The 17,662-nt window shown below is 43.1% G+C and overlaps 8 protein-coding genes across 8 annotated transcripts; 5 read left to right on the plus strand and 3 right to left on the minus strand.

The window, feature by feature from the left end:
* Positions 1-1,341: 1,341 nt before the first annotated feature.
* On the plus strand, positions 1,342-1,731 carry SS1G_11330 (predicted protein; the record flags this gene model as incomplete). The annotated part of the gene is made up of 2 exons (XM_001587288.1): positions 1,342-1,453; positions 1,523-1,731. 2 exons carry the CDS (start codon positions 1,342-1,344, stop codon positions 1,729-1,731), a joined length of 321 nt encoding a protein of 106 aa, XP_001587338.1.
* Positions 1,732-2,109: 378 nt separating this feature from the next.
* On the minus strand, positions 2,110-3,625 carry SS1G_11331 (hypothetical protein; the record flags this gene model as incomplete). The annotated part of the gene is made up of 3 exons (XM_001587289.1): positions 2,110-3,103; positions 3,155-3,407; positions 3,460-3,625. 3 exons carry the CDS (start codon positions 3,623-3,625, stop codon positions 2,110-2,112), a joined length of 1,413 nt encoding a protein of 470 aa, XP_001587339.1.
* A 1,287-nt stretch (positions 3,626-4,912) lies between these two features.
* On the minus strand, positions 4,913-6,839 carry SS1G_11332 (hypothetical protein; the record flags this gene model as incomplete). Its single annotated transcript, XM_001587290.1, has 2 exons — positions 4,913-6,617; positions 6,670-6,839. 2 exons carry the CDS (start codon positions 6,837-6,839, stop codon positions 4,913-4,915), a joined length of 1,875 nt encoding a protein of 624 aa, XP_001587340.1.
* A 1,145-nt stretch (positions 6,840-7,984) lies between these two features.
* Positions 7,985-9,418, plus strand: SS1G_11333 (hypothetical protein; the record flags this gene model as incomplete). Its single annotated transcript, XM_001587291.1, has 1 exon — positions 7,985-9,418. One exon carries the CDS (start codon positions 7,985-7,987, stop codon positions 9,416-9,418), a length of 1,434 nt encoding a protein of 477 aa, XP_001587341.1.
* Positions 9,419-9,833: 415 nt separating this feature from the next.
* On the minus strand, positions 9,834-10,664 carry SS1G_11334 (hypothetical protein; the record flags this gene model as incomplete). Its single annotated transcript, XM_001587292.1, has 1 exon — positions 9,834-10,664. The coding sequence occupies one exon, from the start codon at positions 10,662-10,664 to the stop codon at positions 9,834-9,836; it is 831 nt and encodes a 276-aa protein (XP_001587342.1).
* Positions 10,665-12,878: 2,214 nt separating this feature from the next.
* SS1G_11335 (predicted protein) lies at positions 12,879-13,733 on the plus strand (the record flags this gene model as incomplete). Its single annotated transcript, XM_001587293.1, has 1 exon — positions 12,879-13,733. The coding sequence occupies one exon, from the start codon at positions 12,879-12,881 to the stop codon at positions 13,731-13,733; it is 855 nt and encodes a 284-aa protein (XP_001587343.1).
* A 696-nt stretch (positions 13,734-14,429) lies between these two features.
* Positions 14,430-16,200, plus strand: SS1G_11336 (hypothetical protein; the record flags this gene model as incomplete). The annotated part of the gene is made up of 4 exons (XM_001587294.1): positions 14,430-14,470; positions 14,611-14,779; positions 14,966-15,084; positions 15,171-16,200. 4 exons carry the CDS (start codon positions 14,430-14,432, stop codon positions 16,198-16,200), a joined length of 1,359 nt encoding a protein of 452 aa, XP_001587344.1.
* Positions 16,201-16,383: 183 nt separating this feature from the next.
* Positions 16,384-17,370, plus strand: SS1G_11337 (predicted protein; the record flags this gene model as incomplete). The annotated part of the gene is made up of 4 exons (XM_001587295.1): positions 16,384-16,477; positions 16,861-16,944; positions 17,202-17,224; positions 17,296-17,370. 4 exons carry the CDS (start codon positions 16,384-16,386, stop codon positions 17,368-17,370), a joined length of 276 nt encoding a protein of 91 aa, XP_001587345.1.
* Between the last annotated feature and the right edge of the window lie 292 nt (positions 17,371-17,662).

The following is a 17,662-nucleotide window of genomic DNA, read 5'->3' on the forward strand; positions in this document are numbered from 1 at the left end:
TTCCTTAGGATCTTCTTCAGTGAATAAGGTAATTGGTGAGGGTGATTTAATCGTTGGTCTTGAGATGACGAGGTTATCGGAACGAAAATCTTTCATAGATTCACCAGTGCCGTGCCCTTTTTATCGTGCAAGGCACCGACCCAAAGAAAGCTTACAGAATTGGTTGTATGTGAAAGCAACATTGAAGGCCGGGAGCATGCGTAGTTTTGCTTATCTTCCTAGCTAGCCATACATTACCCCCATTTTCCAAACCGAAGATCTCCATATTAAAGATAGATAGAGTGATACATCTCAGTGTTCATTTTTGTTGACGGACAGTATTTGCGCAAGAGACTTGATTAGCCTAGCTAGTAGTGGATTATCTGCAGTTTGCCATTAATCCATAGACAGACGTTGTGACGAATGATGCCAGACCAATATGAGTTGCATCTTCAAGAAGACTTTTAGGACGAAAAACCCCAAGAAGATACATGGAAATGAGATGGTGTCCGGGTAAAAGAAGCATACTGTGCAGCTATTCTGCGATGAAAACCTAGGATATATCGAATTAGCTGCTTTTCAGTTCAACCGGTGTTAGAAGTAAAGGAATGGAACATACATGCCTCATCCAAAACCATGAATTAAACGAATATTGAAGTAGACGTGTGGGGTGTGATATGAGCATTGTTCAATTCTGGGGGATGCCATACACCTCTATTGAACGAGAAAGCTAAGCAACAAATCTTAATCACAAAAATGATAGCTAAAACGATACTCAATAGACTGGGGAAGAGGGTCGGTACATAAATTCCGAGTTAGTGGTGTTGGCAATTAACTTCGCTTACAAGTCATACGTTACGACAAACACGGTGAAACGGTCACGGTCACGGTTTTGAGTCGAGCCCATGGAATGTCCATTGTAAGATCTTAAAACTATTTTACAGCTTAGCTACAAGTCAAAATATCGTAATTTGTCATTGCAATTTTTATACATGACTGAAATATGGAGCTTGACACTGTCAAAAGCTGATGCTGATCGCCAACAAGATGAGCCGCTGCATATTGTTGTTTGAAATTTCCATGAGGATTTATGTAGAAAGCGACAGGATCTGGTCATGGGCTTCTAACCCATAGCTTGTGATACGGCGTGGATTTAGCCAGCTAGTCAACTTATAATTTTTGTTAAACAAAACTTTATGCTTAGAATTTTCTTGGGCACGAGGTTGTGACACCCAAAGAATCACGGATTTTTGCTATCATCTCAGATAGAATGACCTGCACCTACGATAAAGATAGACACTTTATCTATGGAATATGCGGCACTGCATTCCAAATTTTCTCTTTCCTCGACGCTCCTTCACCATGCCTATGCTCCTCTCCCTCCATCTTTTTCTAAAGTGCCCCGCGCTTCCTCGCTATTTTCCCCTTCTCCGGCACGGGGCAGTTTACTGGGTATATTGCCCTTTTGACCGGAGTAAATACAGTAATCAACCTCTGAAGAAATTGGTTATGTGATGTATCTTGGTATACTACATGTGCTTAGAGTTAACCAAAGATATTGGAGCGTCATTACTCACCCAAAACAATTCCACCCATTCGGTCTCTATCATGGATTGCGAAGATCGGCGAATCCACGCCATGATAGAGCACCCTCGCAAGCAATTTCCTTTGAGAAACGACACATATCAATTAGCATCTTGGAGATTTGGATGGTTGTGGAGAGGCAAAAGCATTCAGCAGCCACTGAAATAGAGAGACACTCCGCTGATGATACGTATTATTTGCTCGAGAAGTTAAATAAAGTAACAATTACTGGCCTGACTCTGAGTCTCAGGATGAAAAGAAGACATATCATGCCTCCCCCCAAAAAACTCCACATTCTTTATATTACCCCGACAGACATCCTTAGCTCAATTCACCTTGTTGGTACGAGAAGGATACGGAAGACGTAGCACCCACGGATTATGTAGGTCCTGTATGTCTAATTGTATTCTGTCTAAAGAGCTAGCTACATATTGAAAGTAGTAAGTCTTATATAGACTTACTAAAAGAGCTAGTCTCTTTCGCGTTCGCTTAGTTCTTTATTACAGTAGTAATTGAATTGAAGTCATTCACTTCGTTCACACACACCTACTTCTTCTGGATAAATCCTCCTAGCTCATCCAACAATTCCACTGTCTCCCTGGGACTTGCAATCCAAGCCGTAGTACCCACCACTCTCGCCTTGAAATCATTGCTTCCAGCACTCAAAAATTGATCTCCAACATGCAATGTTCTTTCCCCTTTAATCCACCGACTTTCATCTTCGACGTTTCCACCAAAAAACTTTTGGCAAACCAATACTCCCCAGCTCTTATCGCCAATGTCCACGAAAACATCGTTTCCTCCATTGAAAGCGCAGAAGGGCAACGAACGACCAACGTCCGACATTTCAAGCTTTTTTTGTACAACTAGTACGGTTTCTTCGAGGTGTTCTCGTGCAAATTTGAAGCCTGGCTCCTGAGGAATAATTCCAACAGCTCGTTCTTTTCGAAGGATAGTGGCGGGCAAGGCTAGGTTGGTGACACATTCACGAAGAGAGGATTCTGCGAGATCGAGAAGAGCGGTTATGTTCGGCTGAGTCCAAGTGGACATGCTGGGCAGAATCCAAGAGCGGCGGTGGTGATGAGTTAGAAGGTGAGGGGAATTAGAATCATACGTGAAAAGAAAGTTGGATTCACCACCTGATGTAGTGTTAGAAGGCGCGGGACGAGAATTTTGAAACAGTCGGGTATGTAAGTGAGTGAGTGCAAAGGTAAGACGAATCGTAATGGAAAGAGATGAAAGAAATGAAACTTTGGAAAAGAGCTGAACGAAAGTTGATTTACCCATGACAATAAGATTCTGCTTTTGCTCTGGTGTAAGAATGGTAGACACTTTGATTGCTTCCAACAATCCATGGAGTCTCCCGTAATATTTTTCGGCCTCACTGTAACCAGCTGCCGTTACAATCCCAATTTTTGTGTTATGGCTCATGAGATCTATAGCCATCAGTATCTGACCATGCAAGGGAAAGTTGTCGGACCTACTGATAATTCGCTCAATAACGGGATTCGTAGGCTCGAGACTTTTACCATCATCATATCTTCGAGACTTTCGGTTAGTACTTTACTCTCATACGAAAAGTATGGCTTACAATGTAACATCACCATCAAAGGTAGCTAAATCCACCGAGCCAGCAGAGGTAACTCCCATGAGTTGAGCAGTGTTCAAAATCACCCTAATATCGTTGAAGGAAGGAGGAACAAATCTTCTTGACGAAATAAAACGTTTCCTATCCTGATATCTAAAGGCGTCGGCCAGTGGAAGTCGAGTGAAGAATGTACCAATACTAGGAACCAGTAGTTTCAATTTCGACTGACCTCCTAAACCAACCTTTTGATGGGCGACTTGATCATTTCAATATCTCGAACGGTGGATGATGTGAAGGATTACACTTACTATGATCATCAATCATATCTTCAACATCCTGCATAATTTCTGCGTAACGTCGGTGGGCTATTTCGGCCATTTCACCTATCGTTCCATTTCTCGACTCAAACACACCGGTTGGCTGTGAATGCAATACGAACGGCACAGCCAATAAACCTTTGATCCATTCTTCCATTGAGGATTAGCAAACAGTTCCTCAAATTTAGGAGGGCACTTGCCCAAGGTGGAAAATGGTAAATTCTAAGCCGACAGGGACACTATCGAGGGGTGATTATTCATCTACGGAGCAAAGGACTCGAGGGGAGACATTAGAAACAGAAGTCGACTAGTAGTACCTATGAATTGGTCTCGTCGATGAGTCTTGAGTGCATCTGAGTAGAATTAGGATGGACTATGTTCGTTGGGAATATGCTAATGCTATGAACACGTACACTCAACTCGATATCTAGGAGAACGGTAAGTACTAGGGTGTGCTGGAGGCGATGAGAATGGAAACGTATCTTACCTCGTAGTCATTGTGAGAAATCTGGTTGAAAGGAATGGAATGTACAAGAGTGGTGTGAGTGAGGTCTTCTACAGGATGATTGAAGTATCTTGCGAGTTTTTGGAATATTCAGAGAATAAATTTGAATGATGTATATATAGGTACGAAGTATTAAGGTGTAAGTATCGTTGAGTTTGGAAGGAATAAAGTGTTGGATTGATTGAATTACATTGCTTGGCGATTGCATTTGGTTTGTTGGCTAATGCACAGTGACTTTTTAGTGTCATTTGGTGCTGTAACCAATTAAACTCAACCCTGAAATGATAGATCGATATCCCTGTTAGCACTATCGACCCCGCAAATACAGCGCTTTTATGCTCTGTTGGCTGGTTCCGGCCTTCTGGTCTTCTAGTCTTCTAGTCTTTTGGTCCAGTCCTCCAGTCCTCCAGTCCTCCATCCTCCCAGTCTCCCCAGCCCTTATGATACGTCACATCTTCAGGCTAATAGGGAATGAATGCTGAGGATATCCACGCCTTTCAGCCTGAGCATGTCAAGCTATAAGGCATAGCTACATTCGACATTCTGTACATCTCAGCAGTTGACTTCGTTTCAGGGATAGGAGAAGCCGCTTAATATTGACCTCCGCAACAATCACGTGTTATCTACTCCTGTGCGTTGTTGATCATTCTTCTTGGGGCTGTCAGATTAAGGAATGTAGGATCGCACGTGTGATGGATATAATCGTAGGCAGATGTAATTCATGAAATCGTTGAAGTGTGCGAGTAGAATGTTGGTTCGAGATCATTTATATAGTTTGGGTAGACTACAGGAATTCTACTTCCATCAAATTCGTATTACAATAACGAGAGGATATATATAGCAAGAAGCCCACTATCGTAGAGCTATGCATTTATCCTAATAGTAATCAATCCCGTGCCAATGCACTCTAACTCGCCGTGAATCTTTATTGCACGTAATTCAACAATCCTGACCCCAATGCTCCTTGATCCATCCAGCCATTAAATCCGTCAACGTCTCATTTCTATAACCGCTCACATCCTCGTTCGTATAATCCGCTCCGGAATAGCGCAATGCAACAAGGACCCATGGTTTTATAAAATCTATAAAGACTAAATCTACAGTGACAGGATTTGGGTCCGTGGAATGAAAATTAATGCGGGATTCGATACAGTTTGGTACACGGTGGAAAGTGATGGGTGCATGTATCGTGTCGTCGCCATCAGAGCCGCCACCGTCCTTGGTGGTATAGCCAGGGATAAGGTTAGGTTTGTAGATTGATGAGGATGAAAGGAGAGGAGATTGAGCGTGAGATAGTGGTGGGAGTTCGGAAATGGGTATCAAGGGAGCTAGAATGTCGGTCTTATAGGACAGATGCTCCGGTGGTGCGAGATTGTTGAGATCTAGATTCGAAGACGAGAAGATGTTGCCGCCGCTGTTAAGTAATGTGAGAACATTTTCAGCAGCTGTGAGTGGCACATCTTTGATGAAGAGAAATTTGCTGACGAATGGAGAAATGATGAAGGTCGTGTCTCTTGTAAAGGCACCTTTGAAGATGTCAAATCTCATGGCCCCGGTATTAGTTATGGCTATTGTTGGAACGTCTTGGCGATCGGGATGGGTCACAATGTCTGGCATTACCTCGTCGCCAAGCCATGAGAAGAGACTATCTTTACTGGGATATTTTGCTCTGCTCATCCAAAGATCTTTTGGGGCACATCCGAAATTATGGTCGAGGTTTAGGGCCTTCCGAGCTTTAGCGATAGAACTAGAAACGTTCTTGCCATGCTCCGTGGGGAATGTTGTATCGTTTAACCCAGTATGGAAATGATAGCCAAAGAGGTTGTTGTCGATATATCTTCTTTGGAAAGACATTCTTGCATGTTTCTTAGCATTGAATCCTTGTGCATCAGAAATAACTTCATTTGCTGGGCTATTTTCTTTTGCGTTCTTTTTAATACCTTCGATCGACATCCAGCCAATCGTCTCCATATACCGGCCACTCTGTATTCCATATGCCTTAGAATCGTATTTGGCAAAGCTTCGGATATGGCTATGGCCACCAAAAAATTGAATCGGAGTATCCCAATTTTGCTCTCTTAATGCCTTGTAAATAGCCTTGTATTCTGGCCCATCCAACGTCACATGCCCAATAACCACAAACAAATCAGCATCTTCTCGAATTGCTTGTTGAAACCATTCTTCCTTAATAGTCTTTTCAACCTCTTGCACGACAGTATTGTTGGCATTTCTATTGAAATTGAAGAGAAATCCAAATGCGACCACTTTGATACCCTGATTCTTTGTTGTGAACTTGCGATATCGTCTCGCCATCGGAATTTGGTTTCCAGTCTTCGGATGAATGTAGTCGAGATTTGAAGCAAGGTAATTCCCCTTGAAGTTTGGCACCGTTTGATCGTATTCTCGTGCCGCCGCGTCTACCTTGTATAACTCATGGTTCCCAGTACAGATAATGTCAATATCTTGTTCCCTGAATATGTCATATGTGTAAAGTCCTTTGGGATCCGATGCATCGTATAATCCATTTCCCTCTATTCGATCCCCAGTATCAACAAGTAAAAGATCAACCCCTTTATCATCTGCTTGCTTCTTCATCTGCTCTGCGAATGATATGTAGTCACCCCAATCCGCGGAGTATTGTGCCCTAAGAACTTAGTCAGCCACCCTTACTCCTGCCAGTATGCAATTTAACATACTCTTGTAGGTGACCCGCATGCCATCCATGAGTATCTGTAGTTTGTAAGAAATTAAGTTGACCCCATTGCAATGGTCGCATAGGTGCCGGTATAGCAGGTGGGGCAGAAGGCTGTGTGCCTGCTGCGAGAGATGTGAGAAGACCAGTCAAGGTCAATAAACGTTTTGTCATCTTCACCGCGCCCTTGATATAATGAGCACTGATATCCAGAATTTGAACGTTGAAATGAGTGTTGAGAAACGAGAACTACCATTCGGAGTATAAAGATAGGCTGAGAAAAAATGAAAGACAGGTACTTAGGAAGGTTGAAGAGGCTGAGAAAAGGGATGGAGAGGTTGGAGCGATAGAGAGATTAAGTTGATAGAGATGAAGATGAAGATGAAGATGGAGATGGAGATAAGAGATTGAGATGGAGAGATAGAGAGATAGATAGCCGGATAGAAGATAGATAACAGTAGATGAAACACGATATCCAATAATACAGTGAGACTTACCTTGCGCATAAATCGGTCAGACAGGAAGTGAATGTTCTGTTCTAATCATGTGGCGGGAGTTTCCATCCAGAAAGAAGCTTGCTAGCTTGAAAGTTGGGGTCGGGAGCTCAATGTCGGAGTTCGGAGAAACTTTCAAGTCTTTATCCGATGAAGCTTCGAAATGTCAAGAAATCACATTGATGAAGCAATTGAAATATACCGTACCTACCACCTTCAATCCGTTCAGAAGTTCCAAGCAAGACATGAATTGAATTCTCTGTATGTCTCTACGCTTTCAATACTTGAATTGCCATAATATATGTGATGGCACGCCATGTTAAATGGCGTAATGTATTTAATGCTGAAGTTTTCAATCTCAGGTTGAAGCTTGCTGAATCGACAGTTCATCCACACCAAGAAACGAATGCCTTCATATCAGAGCCACAATTGACCCCGCTGAACGATAGCAACAAAATCCATTCGACTTCTCACCAACGAGGTATTGGATTCTTTTCTTGAATATACTTATAAATGCTAATAGTACAAGAGAATGACCCTAAGAGACTCCTGCCTCGAACATCACGAACTGTCGCTGTAAAAGATAACATAGCAACCGTGTCAGCGTCAACAACATGCGCATCTCGCATTCTTGAGCAATACAAGAGTCCTTTTAACGCTTCTGTGGTAGAAGATGTCAAATTCGGCGGTGGGTATGTCGCGGGGAAGACAAATATGGATGAATTTGGAATGGGTTCGCATTCATTAAATTCACATTTTGGCGCTGTACGTCACCATAAGCCTTTCCGACTAAGATCCGTGGGGGGAAGCTCTGGCGGGAGTGCAATGGCTGTGGCAACAAGCACGACCAATATCGCACTCGGCACAGATACTGGTGGATCAGTCAGGTTGCCGGCTGCTTATACAGGAATTGCGGGGTTCAAGCCTTCGTATGGCATTGTATCTCGCTTTGGCGTGGTGCCTTACGCAAATTCACTTGATACCGTGGGTTTTATAGCACGCAGTGCAAACCGGATACAGAATTTCTTTGACAGGGTGAGCAATTTTGATCACCGGGATCCTACGAGTCTCAGGTCCGCTAGTCGAGCGCGAATCAAGGAACAGCGAATGGAATTCATTGGAAAGACAAAGGCCTCTGCTACGCATGATCCATTTTATCTTAGAGAGCTGAAAATTGGGGTGCCAATAGAATACAATATTTCAGAATTGGACCTAGAAGTTTCATGGGCGTGGCAACGAATTTTAGAACTTCTTCAGCGTCAAGGATGTACGATTGTTCCAATATCACTTCCTAACACAAAGCATGCTCTATCGGCATATTACGTACTAGCAGCAGCCGAAGCATCTTCCAATCTTGCGAAATACGATGGAGTAAGGTATGGCACTCGAGAAAAGCCAACTGACGGGGTTGGAGATGTCCTCTATTCGGAGACTAGGGGCGCTGGATTTGGAGACGAAGTGAAAAGGCGAATTCTTCTTGGGTCCTATTCACTGAGCTCCGAGGCTTTTGACAACTACTTTATCAAGGCACAAAAGGTTCGACGATTGGTACAGAGAGATTTTGACCGTGTCTTCTCCATGCCAAATTATCTACAGCCAGAAGAGCAGTTCGATCTCAGTGATATGGAAGAAGGCATTCCCCTCGAGGACAAATTGGGCCCTGCAGAAGTGGATATTATTCTTTGCCCAACAGCTCCTACTCTTTCACCAACCGTGCAAGACGTTACTGAGCGCCAAACACCGGTTGATGCTTACATGAATGATATCTTTACTGTGCCTGCTAGTCTTGCTGGCATACCTTCCATAAGCATACCATGTAAACTTCCATTCAAGTTTTCCAAGAAGAGTGTACCTTCAACTGTTGGCATACAAATTATGGGTCAGCACTCAGATGATGGGCGCACCTTACAGATTGCGTCCATGATAGAAATGGTATGGGCTTCTCAAGTATACGATGGGTGGAGCAAAGAATTCCACAAGTGGCAGCAAAGGAGCATGGAAGATTCGAATGCAGAGATAACAACCTTATCGACAGAGCTCAGGAATGCAGTGGCAAACATGAAAGGAACGGATTCGTTGGAGATTGATGCCGCTTCCGAGAAGGTGCGCATGCTCAAAAAAAAGCGCATCGAGAAGAAAAAGCAACGCCGGTTAAAATTAATGGAGTATTTAAGGCAAATGTGTGAAGAAGACATGGATAAATGGGAAAAATTAAGGTTTGGGGAGAAGAGATCGACTCTAACAGCAAATAAGGCATAATCATTACTCTGTCCCCTACATTTGCATGTACTATGCCGAGGTCTTTATGGGACAAAGCCATAAAAGCGTGTGGTGTAGTCTAAGGCCATGGTCGGCTGAACCTGTTTCCTGTTAATGTTTATCTCGTCAATTCTCTTTTGGTTATTGATGCGGCGGTTGTGATAGTATGATAGACCAAGGCGTACTATAAACTTCGCAAGGCGTTTGTACAGTAGCTTCCTCACCTAGCTATAGAAGCATTTTGGAGGCCTAGGAAGTTCAGTTTTATTCCTTGATACAATCCGCTCAAGGATAGCGTAGCTGGCTTAGCATACACGAAGCAAAACAAACGTTCCAATGCAATGTGATAATGATGGGCTTCTTTACTAAAACTATTGGTCATATAATTAATAATTTTCCTCGAATCAGAAATGTTTCATTTGTGCTTCCTCTGCATTACCATCCCGAACCACATTTTCTTCCCTATCCATTTCTTTCCTCTATTTCCCAACCTCAACCCATTTCCGTCCTCCTCAATGTCACCATCTTCTATCCTCCTTTCTAGCACGTCTCCCACGACATGAAAACCCCATTTCCCCCCTTCCTCCACGACTTCTTCAATCTCGTAGACATAACTCTCGCCCCTAATTTTCGTCTTCTTTCCTTCAATTTCATTCATAAATCCGGCCTGAGATGATTTACCCATCTCGGCATGCATATTGGTGATTAGTACTCTACCATAGCTCGCTTCCGAATATGGCTTTAGTAGAAAGCTTACAGCCGAGAAAAACGTAGGTAGGGAAAGATGCTCTAGGACAAGAGTGCTAACCACAATGTTCGCTTTTCCTTGGATCGATTTCGAAACTTCGGGGTTAGACTGAGGATCAAGGGCATTGAACTCGTCAAATTGGATGTTGGGAAGTTGGCCATCGTTTTCGGAGATGAAGGAGGCGTAACGGGATTGAGCGATGTCAAGCATTGCTGATGAGAGATCCAGAGCATGAATGCTGGAGACGTTCTTTGAAAGAGGTGATGTGAGGAATCGAATAGTATTACGGCCCGTACCACATCCTAACTCGGTGATTGTGATGTTATTCTGAGCCTCTGGTGGAAGGGAAAATAATGTCTTCATGAGAGAGGGAATGAGGGCGGAGTCGAGGATTTGTAAAGGGTTACGGTCTGTGTCGTAAGTTGCTGCCCATCGGTCGTAGAGGAGGGACGTGGAAACTGATTCCGAGTGGATGGTGGATGAGCTTAGGTTTAACATTTTAGATAGAGTTCGACAGTGGTTAGTAAGTGAAAGAATTAGGGTACATATTGCCTTTCCCCAGTAATATTTTAGTGGGGCATATCGGTAATCAAGCAGCTCTTATAAGGGGGGTGGTTGATGATGAGTCATGCGCAGAAAATTGTGCTACGCATAGGAGGCAGGCGAACTATCACATATGATAATTGTTGACCCAATGATATTACAGCAGCCTTTAGATTCCCATTCTCCCGAAAAATCAGAAAAGGGACAAGGTGATGATGGAGTCGCCTTTTCTTTGGAGGTTACATAAGTTCTCGGAAACTACCGAATCTGATGGATTTGATTGGATAGAGGGGGTATCGGGAAATCTAGTGAAGCCATTGATGCAATATATCTTCATGTGCATGTCCGGCACTGCATGAAACACTTTTGTATTACCGATTGGTAGAAAATTGTTTGAGTATGCACCTTTCTCTGATCCACGACGAAAAAGGATAGCGGAATCGAATGGATAGATATACGGATCTTGACGAAAGGGGCATGATGATATAAATAGTATAGCCGTGGACGGAGGAACAGAGAAGTAAGTCTTTCCTCTGGAAATTATCTCTCGTGCAGACGTTATTCTAGCAGAAAATACCACAAAAGTCGTAGTAAATGATGGATGCCATAGATTCGGAAGGGTTAGATGTATAAATGTATGAGTATTAAAGGTTAAATACATAAATACCAAAGTCCACAAAATCACACAACATCTGCATTCATATTTTTACTAACATTGAATAATTCTCAACATCAGATTGTAATTCCAAGGGTTATATATTACCTTGTGAGACCAAATGAATTTTCAGTACCAGCAGGTAAGGTTCATTGGTTCTCCACCACTCTTTAAAAATGGATCATCATCATTTTGTTCAACCAAACAAACAATCAATCAATCAATCAATCAACAATCAACATTAAACCAGAGAGAGGCAGGCATGACCAGCCGACAAACCGATAAAGCGACAAACCAAGTGAGAGAAATACCAGATACCAGATACCAGCGCTCAAAGCGAAATGATGAGCCGACCCCAGAATTTCCACATTTGATATGAACAACGAACGATACGATACGAGGATGCCATGAGGATACGATACGGACGGGTCTTTTTACCCTCTCATCACTCCAATTGATTTTATACACCTGTTTTTTATTTTTTTTATGTTGAGAGAAGATGAGAGAAAGATTTATATTTTTATTACGAGTACAGTATAATGATCATTTACTCTTATTTATTTTATTTATTTTTTAAAAGCAATCCAGACATACAACACAACTGATTGACTATTTATCTAGTATCCATCTAGGATATCTTGAAGTTGTTTACCCACCTACCTTACTAGTATATCTATTTACAAATACTTGGGATTTATTACATCAATACGTATTTTTTCATCTAGCTCCAACATTAACATTAATATTAATGTTAATGTTAATGCTAATGTCACTTCAATCTTCAACCTCAACCTCAATCTCAATTTCAATTTCAGCTCCAATCAGCCCAATCATTTGTTTTTAATATCAACATCAATACCATACATATTGTACACATCCATATACACACACACACACACACACACACACATACATACACTCACATTCATCCATAATAATACCATTTGTACACCGTTATTTCTTCTTCTTTTCTTGTTAATCAACTAACAACTAAAAAAACTGGAACCTTTTCCGCATCTTTCTCACCACCTCTCCATCTCTCATCCCATCTCCATATTCATTTCAGGTCACTCACATCATTTTCACCCGCCACCTTTTGATATCCCGGCAATTTATTTTCGGGGATCGAAGAAAGAATTCCCAATCAGGAAATCGCAAGCAAAGCTCGAGCCAAGTCTGGTCTACAGGTCAGTCTTTCTTTACATCTTTCACAGTTACGCTTCATTTTACACTTTACACCTCACATTTTACTTTTTACATCTTACTTTTCACACTTTACTACCTTCTCTTCCTATTCTAACATCTCACACATCCGAACCCACAGATTACTCTCTCGCTGTACTCTCTCTCGGTGATAGATATTTCGAACATCCATCCATCCATCCGCTATTCAAGAATTCTATCTTCTCAAGTTCTGGTTTTTTGTCTGGCTCTCCCCTTCCAATCTCTGCATTTCACAGATTGCCATCTCTCCGCCCAAATCGAACACCCAAGAAAATACAGCCATAGCAAATATGCCGTTTAATGGCAAGCCCAATGGGCGGTTTGAGCTCCCTGCTCTTACATCCTTTGATTTCAATTTGACAGATGGAACGGATATCCCACCGCCGCTTCCAGATTCTCCAATAGAAGAAGAGGCAATTAAATCGACCACTGCATCTGCACATGCATCTGCGGCATCGACACCTGTATCCGTCCCTCAGAATACTGATCCCGTTCGATCCACTACAAGCACGCCTCCCACCTCGGCGTCAGCGTCAGCAAATGGCCATTCTGATTTTGCTCCTCTCACGGCAACGAAATCTCATGGTTTCTCCAATCTTACTACGACAAAATCCCATGGCTATTTCCCACCCAACATCTCATCTCCTCGCAACCATGCCCCTCCCGTACGCGCAAGAGCCCCTTCAGATGTCGCTGTTTCGAACACTCCCACACGACCTGAAAAGGAAAGCAGCATCCGCAAATTTCTCTCTCGAAAATCGTTCAACTCAAATTACACAAGTGGAAATGCGAAATCGCATGAGGATTTGTCAAAGATGGTGAGACCGGAGAGTCCAAGTAGTCTCGCGAGCAGCAAACCTAGTTTCGTGAAGAGGAAGAGCGGAAGCTGGTTTAGGAGCTTTGGGAGCAGCAGTAAGAGAAATAGCGTGGTGTATGTAGACAAGCCCGTGGTGTATACTCCCACCCTGCAACGAACTCCGGAGATTCAAAAGGAAAATACCAAGCCGGTGTACACCAAGCCAAGTTACACCAAGCCAGGTCCACCTCCGCCAAAATTACCGGAGCTAAATCAGTTGAAGGCAAAAATTGCGGATGATGATCGTGGTAGCTTGGGCGGCGATGAGATGTTCAGAAATATTTCGTAGTGAGGGATTGTGCGGGCGAATTGTGGGAATACAAATAGTTCCTTGGGGTATTGCTATATGCTACGGCCCAAATAATAGCTGCAATATGAGAAGGAGTCAGAAGAGATTCACAGTCACACCCCCCAACGACACGGACCGCGAGATGGAGCTGCCAGCGAGGTGAAAGTGGGAGGAGGGGGGATTCAGATGTACTACGAATCAGGTTCAAGATGGGGGCCAAAAACTTTATTTCTTTCATTTGTTTTTTTGGCTGGGCGCCCTTCATTTTATCAATGATATCTCTGGGTGGTCGTCTTCAATAGGGTCTTGTTTTACGCCGATTACAGTATTAAACAAAACAGCATTTGTAATGTTGGCTTCATATGCCGTGGAAGCTTTTCTTGGGGTACAAAATATCCATATTTAGCATTTTTGGAACAAAATAGTAGCGGATGCTTGGTCGGAGGACCTTTGTCTTCTTTCACTCCTCATCTATCATTCGGTTTCCGGAATTTGTATAATTGTGATAGAGAAGATTGGGTTTCCCCTGAACTGTCAATGAGGACTCTGAACGTAACCTTGCATTCGAACTTTTGTAACACCGAATTCACCAATACATTGAATAATAATCTTTATCCTATTATATATAGAATGGAAAGAGGAAGCTAAAGCATAACCATCAATATTTCCAAGCAAAAACCCAAATCAAGATATCACATGTCCCGAAACCATCCATCATCTCCTGTGGCAGTCGAAGGGTAGGGAGTTATTTTACCTCTTCACCCCCCGTAGACGATCAAACGGTCCGTCCTTGGCCCTGGAACTACGCGGTCCACGTGCTGTAACACCCTAATATTTGGGGCTGGAAGGGATTGAAATTAGTGGAGTAGTACTGCAGTGATGCCTGTATTTTCAAGCTTTTGGCGCCTGGTGGCTCCGCGGCACTGGGGCTTGGTGGTGATGGCGGTGGTGGTGGTGGTGGTGGTGAGTGGATGGAAATTCGGCAAACAACAAATAAAACGTCCAACGTCATAACAAAACTGCCGGTATATATTAGTGGAGTGGGTGTATGTCTATGTCATGAAATCAATCAACAATCAACTTCATTCATTTCCTAACACTTACAACCAAGATATTAATAAGATAATTTGGTTCAATAATTGAGGATGGCGAGTCCTATTCATTGTAAGGCTTTAGCTAGCTCAACAGCAATAAGCTCAAGAGGATTGATATCCAGAGTGCTCAGCAGACAGAGCAAACAGAACCAGTTGGGGAGCTTGATAGCTCGTAGATACAAATCTGGCCCATATGGATATACACAAGCCAAGGCACTCGTGTATTCCAAATATGGGGAGCCGGCGGATGTTTTATCGTGAGTTTTCTTGGTCCTATTTTCTTCCATCTATCTATTCTGCAATCAATGCGGCAGTTCAATTGCTAACAGCGATAAAAACACAGTCTGCACAACCACTCCATCTCCCCTTCTTTACCTTCAAAATCCATCCTCCTCCGTACCCTCGCAACGCCCATAAACCCTGCCGACATAAACCAAATTCAGGGCGTCTACCCCTCCCGCCCTCCCTTCACCAGTCTCCTCGGAACCGAATCTCCTTCCGCTGTAGGCGGCAACGAAGGCTGTTTTGAGGTTTTGTCTCTCGGACCCGGCGTCTCGGCTGTTACAAAAGGCGATTGGGTAATAATGAAATCGACTGGATTTGGAACATGGCGCACCCATGCTATCGCTGAGGAATCCCAGGTTCTCAAAATTGGGAATAAAGAGGGTCTGAACCCAATCCAGGTGGGCACTGTGAGTGTCAATCCGTGCACGGCATATAGGATGTTGAAGGATTTTGAGAGTATGGTGGAGGGGGATTGGTTTATACAGAATGGAGCGAATAGTGGGGTGGGGAGGGCAGCCATCCAGCTAGGGAAGAGGTGGGGGTACAGGAGTATTAATATTATACGGGATCGCGAGCGTGTTGAAGAGACTGAAGCTATGAAGAAGGAATTGCTGGAGCTGGGTGCTACGAAAGTGGTGACCGAGTCGGAATTGATGGCGCAAGGTTTCAGAGATCAGGTGAAGGATTGGACGAATGGAGGAAAGGAAAAGGTTCGCGTGGGTTTGAACTGTGTGGGTGGAAAAGCAACAAGTGCATTAATCAAATGTTTGAGTCATGCTGGCCATTTGGTTACATATGGAGGAATGTCGAAGAAACCACTGGAAATCTCTACTGCAGCTCTGATTTTCAAGGACATCAAATTTAGCGGGTTTTGGGTCAGTAGGTGGAGTGACGCACATCCAGACGAGAAGAAGAAAACGGTGGATGAAATTTTGGAGATGACAAGGATGGGAATGTTTAAGGACATTCCCGTCCAAGAACTCAAGTGGGATTGGGAGACGAAGGAAGATGTTTTGACGTCAGCAGTAAAAGGAACGTTGGAGGGATTTAGGAGCGGAAAGGGAGTATTCGTTTATGGGGACACATAGATAGTGATGAGGAAGCATGAAATTAGTTCTATCAGATGTTTTATTTTGTTCCTCTATCTGAATGTAGTGATCTTGGTATTGAAGACCTGGGCTTCAGATGATTTCATTGCTTTCTGTACACTTGGGACAGAAACCATTTAAACAACATAGTTTGGAGTCGACATGACCTAAAGTGTTTCCTAAATGACCAAAATCCCAAGCGAGAATTTCCAAAGAAATCGGAGGCGTAATTCAGGTCTCGAAATAGCAGCAGTCAGCGGATTCACATCGATCAAAAGTATATTAGCGGAACGTTTCCAAGCTGGGTATTGTGGAAGAAGAAGTCAACATTACTTCATTAGCAGGATCGATTTCCTTGCACAGATAAGAAACTCACCAAGGACATCTTACATACAGGTATAGCATGGATCTACCCCTTTCTGACTGGAACCCGGCTACAGGTACAGCGCTCATTCGATGGCGAAATTGACCAGCTTTTCTGCATATCAGCTATATTTTCCCGGCAAGTAGTAAATGTCCTGCTTGCTTCTTTATCTAAAGTCGTATGATCCGGTATGAGACGGTTTTAGTGGTTGGAATTGAATGGGTAGGAAACACCCAGCCTCATCTCTGAATCATCTGGCCTTCTTGGACAACACACCAAACTTATATTCACCTAAGCACCGCCGACTTTGCCATATCTGACCCCCTATAGGAGCATCTACCGTATATGTTTACACCGTCGGGTATGTGTCGAATACGAAAGTGAGTCTATATGTTTCAGTCAATACCAAATGGTATTCCATTCAGAGTGCTTGAAGCCCTGGCCGCCACAGTTGCGACTTGACCCGAAGAAGATATGTAGGTGGGCCATGGTCATGTAACCCAAGAGCCTCAGTTTATGCTGAATTCCTTTATATGGTTACTCCTGTAGCCCGTTTGGTCGACAATATTGATCATGCGAATAATGTTAATCGCCTCATCAGCCGAAACTTGCATGGTACTTGACTGTCATCTATCAGTTGTAGTCGCCAACAGTGGTCGGGTAAGAATCTCATCCTAAATTCTCTATTGGATTTCTCAAACGTAATATAGTAAGCTACTACTAGTGACAAGAGAGAATGCGGTACTGACATAGTCATTTCCATGGATCGAGATGACCTATTGTTGTCCCATTATGCATTCATGTAGCGAGAAATAAAATTTAGCGTACGAAACTCAATTCCCTCGATCACAATCTTAGCGTATTCTTGTGATGCATAGCATTCAATCCTCATTTCCAAGATCACCCGTCCTCGAGCAGTTATCTGATGTTTTCACATCATTCCCACGTGTATGCAATACATACGGGTGACAAACAGCTTAGCAAGTAACTGAGCAAACTTCTAACGACAACGATATCATTAGCCACGTTCCGAGACTTATCCACAGATCTCCAGAAAAATATGATAAATATGCAATAAAATACAACTGTGAGGAAATT

This window comes from Sclerotinia sclerotiorum, genomic scaffold, assembly GCF_000146945.2.
Source record: "Sclerotinia sclerotiorum 1980 UF-70 scaffold_18 genomic scaffold, whole genome shotgun sequence".
In the NCBI taxonomy this organism is placed as follows: domain Eukaryota; kingdom Fungi; phylum Ascomycota; class Leotiomycetes; order Helotiales; family Sclerotiniaceae; genus Sclerotinia; species Sclerotinia sclerotiorum.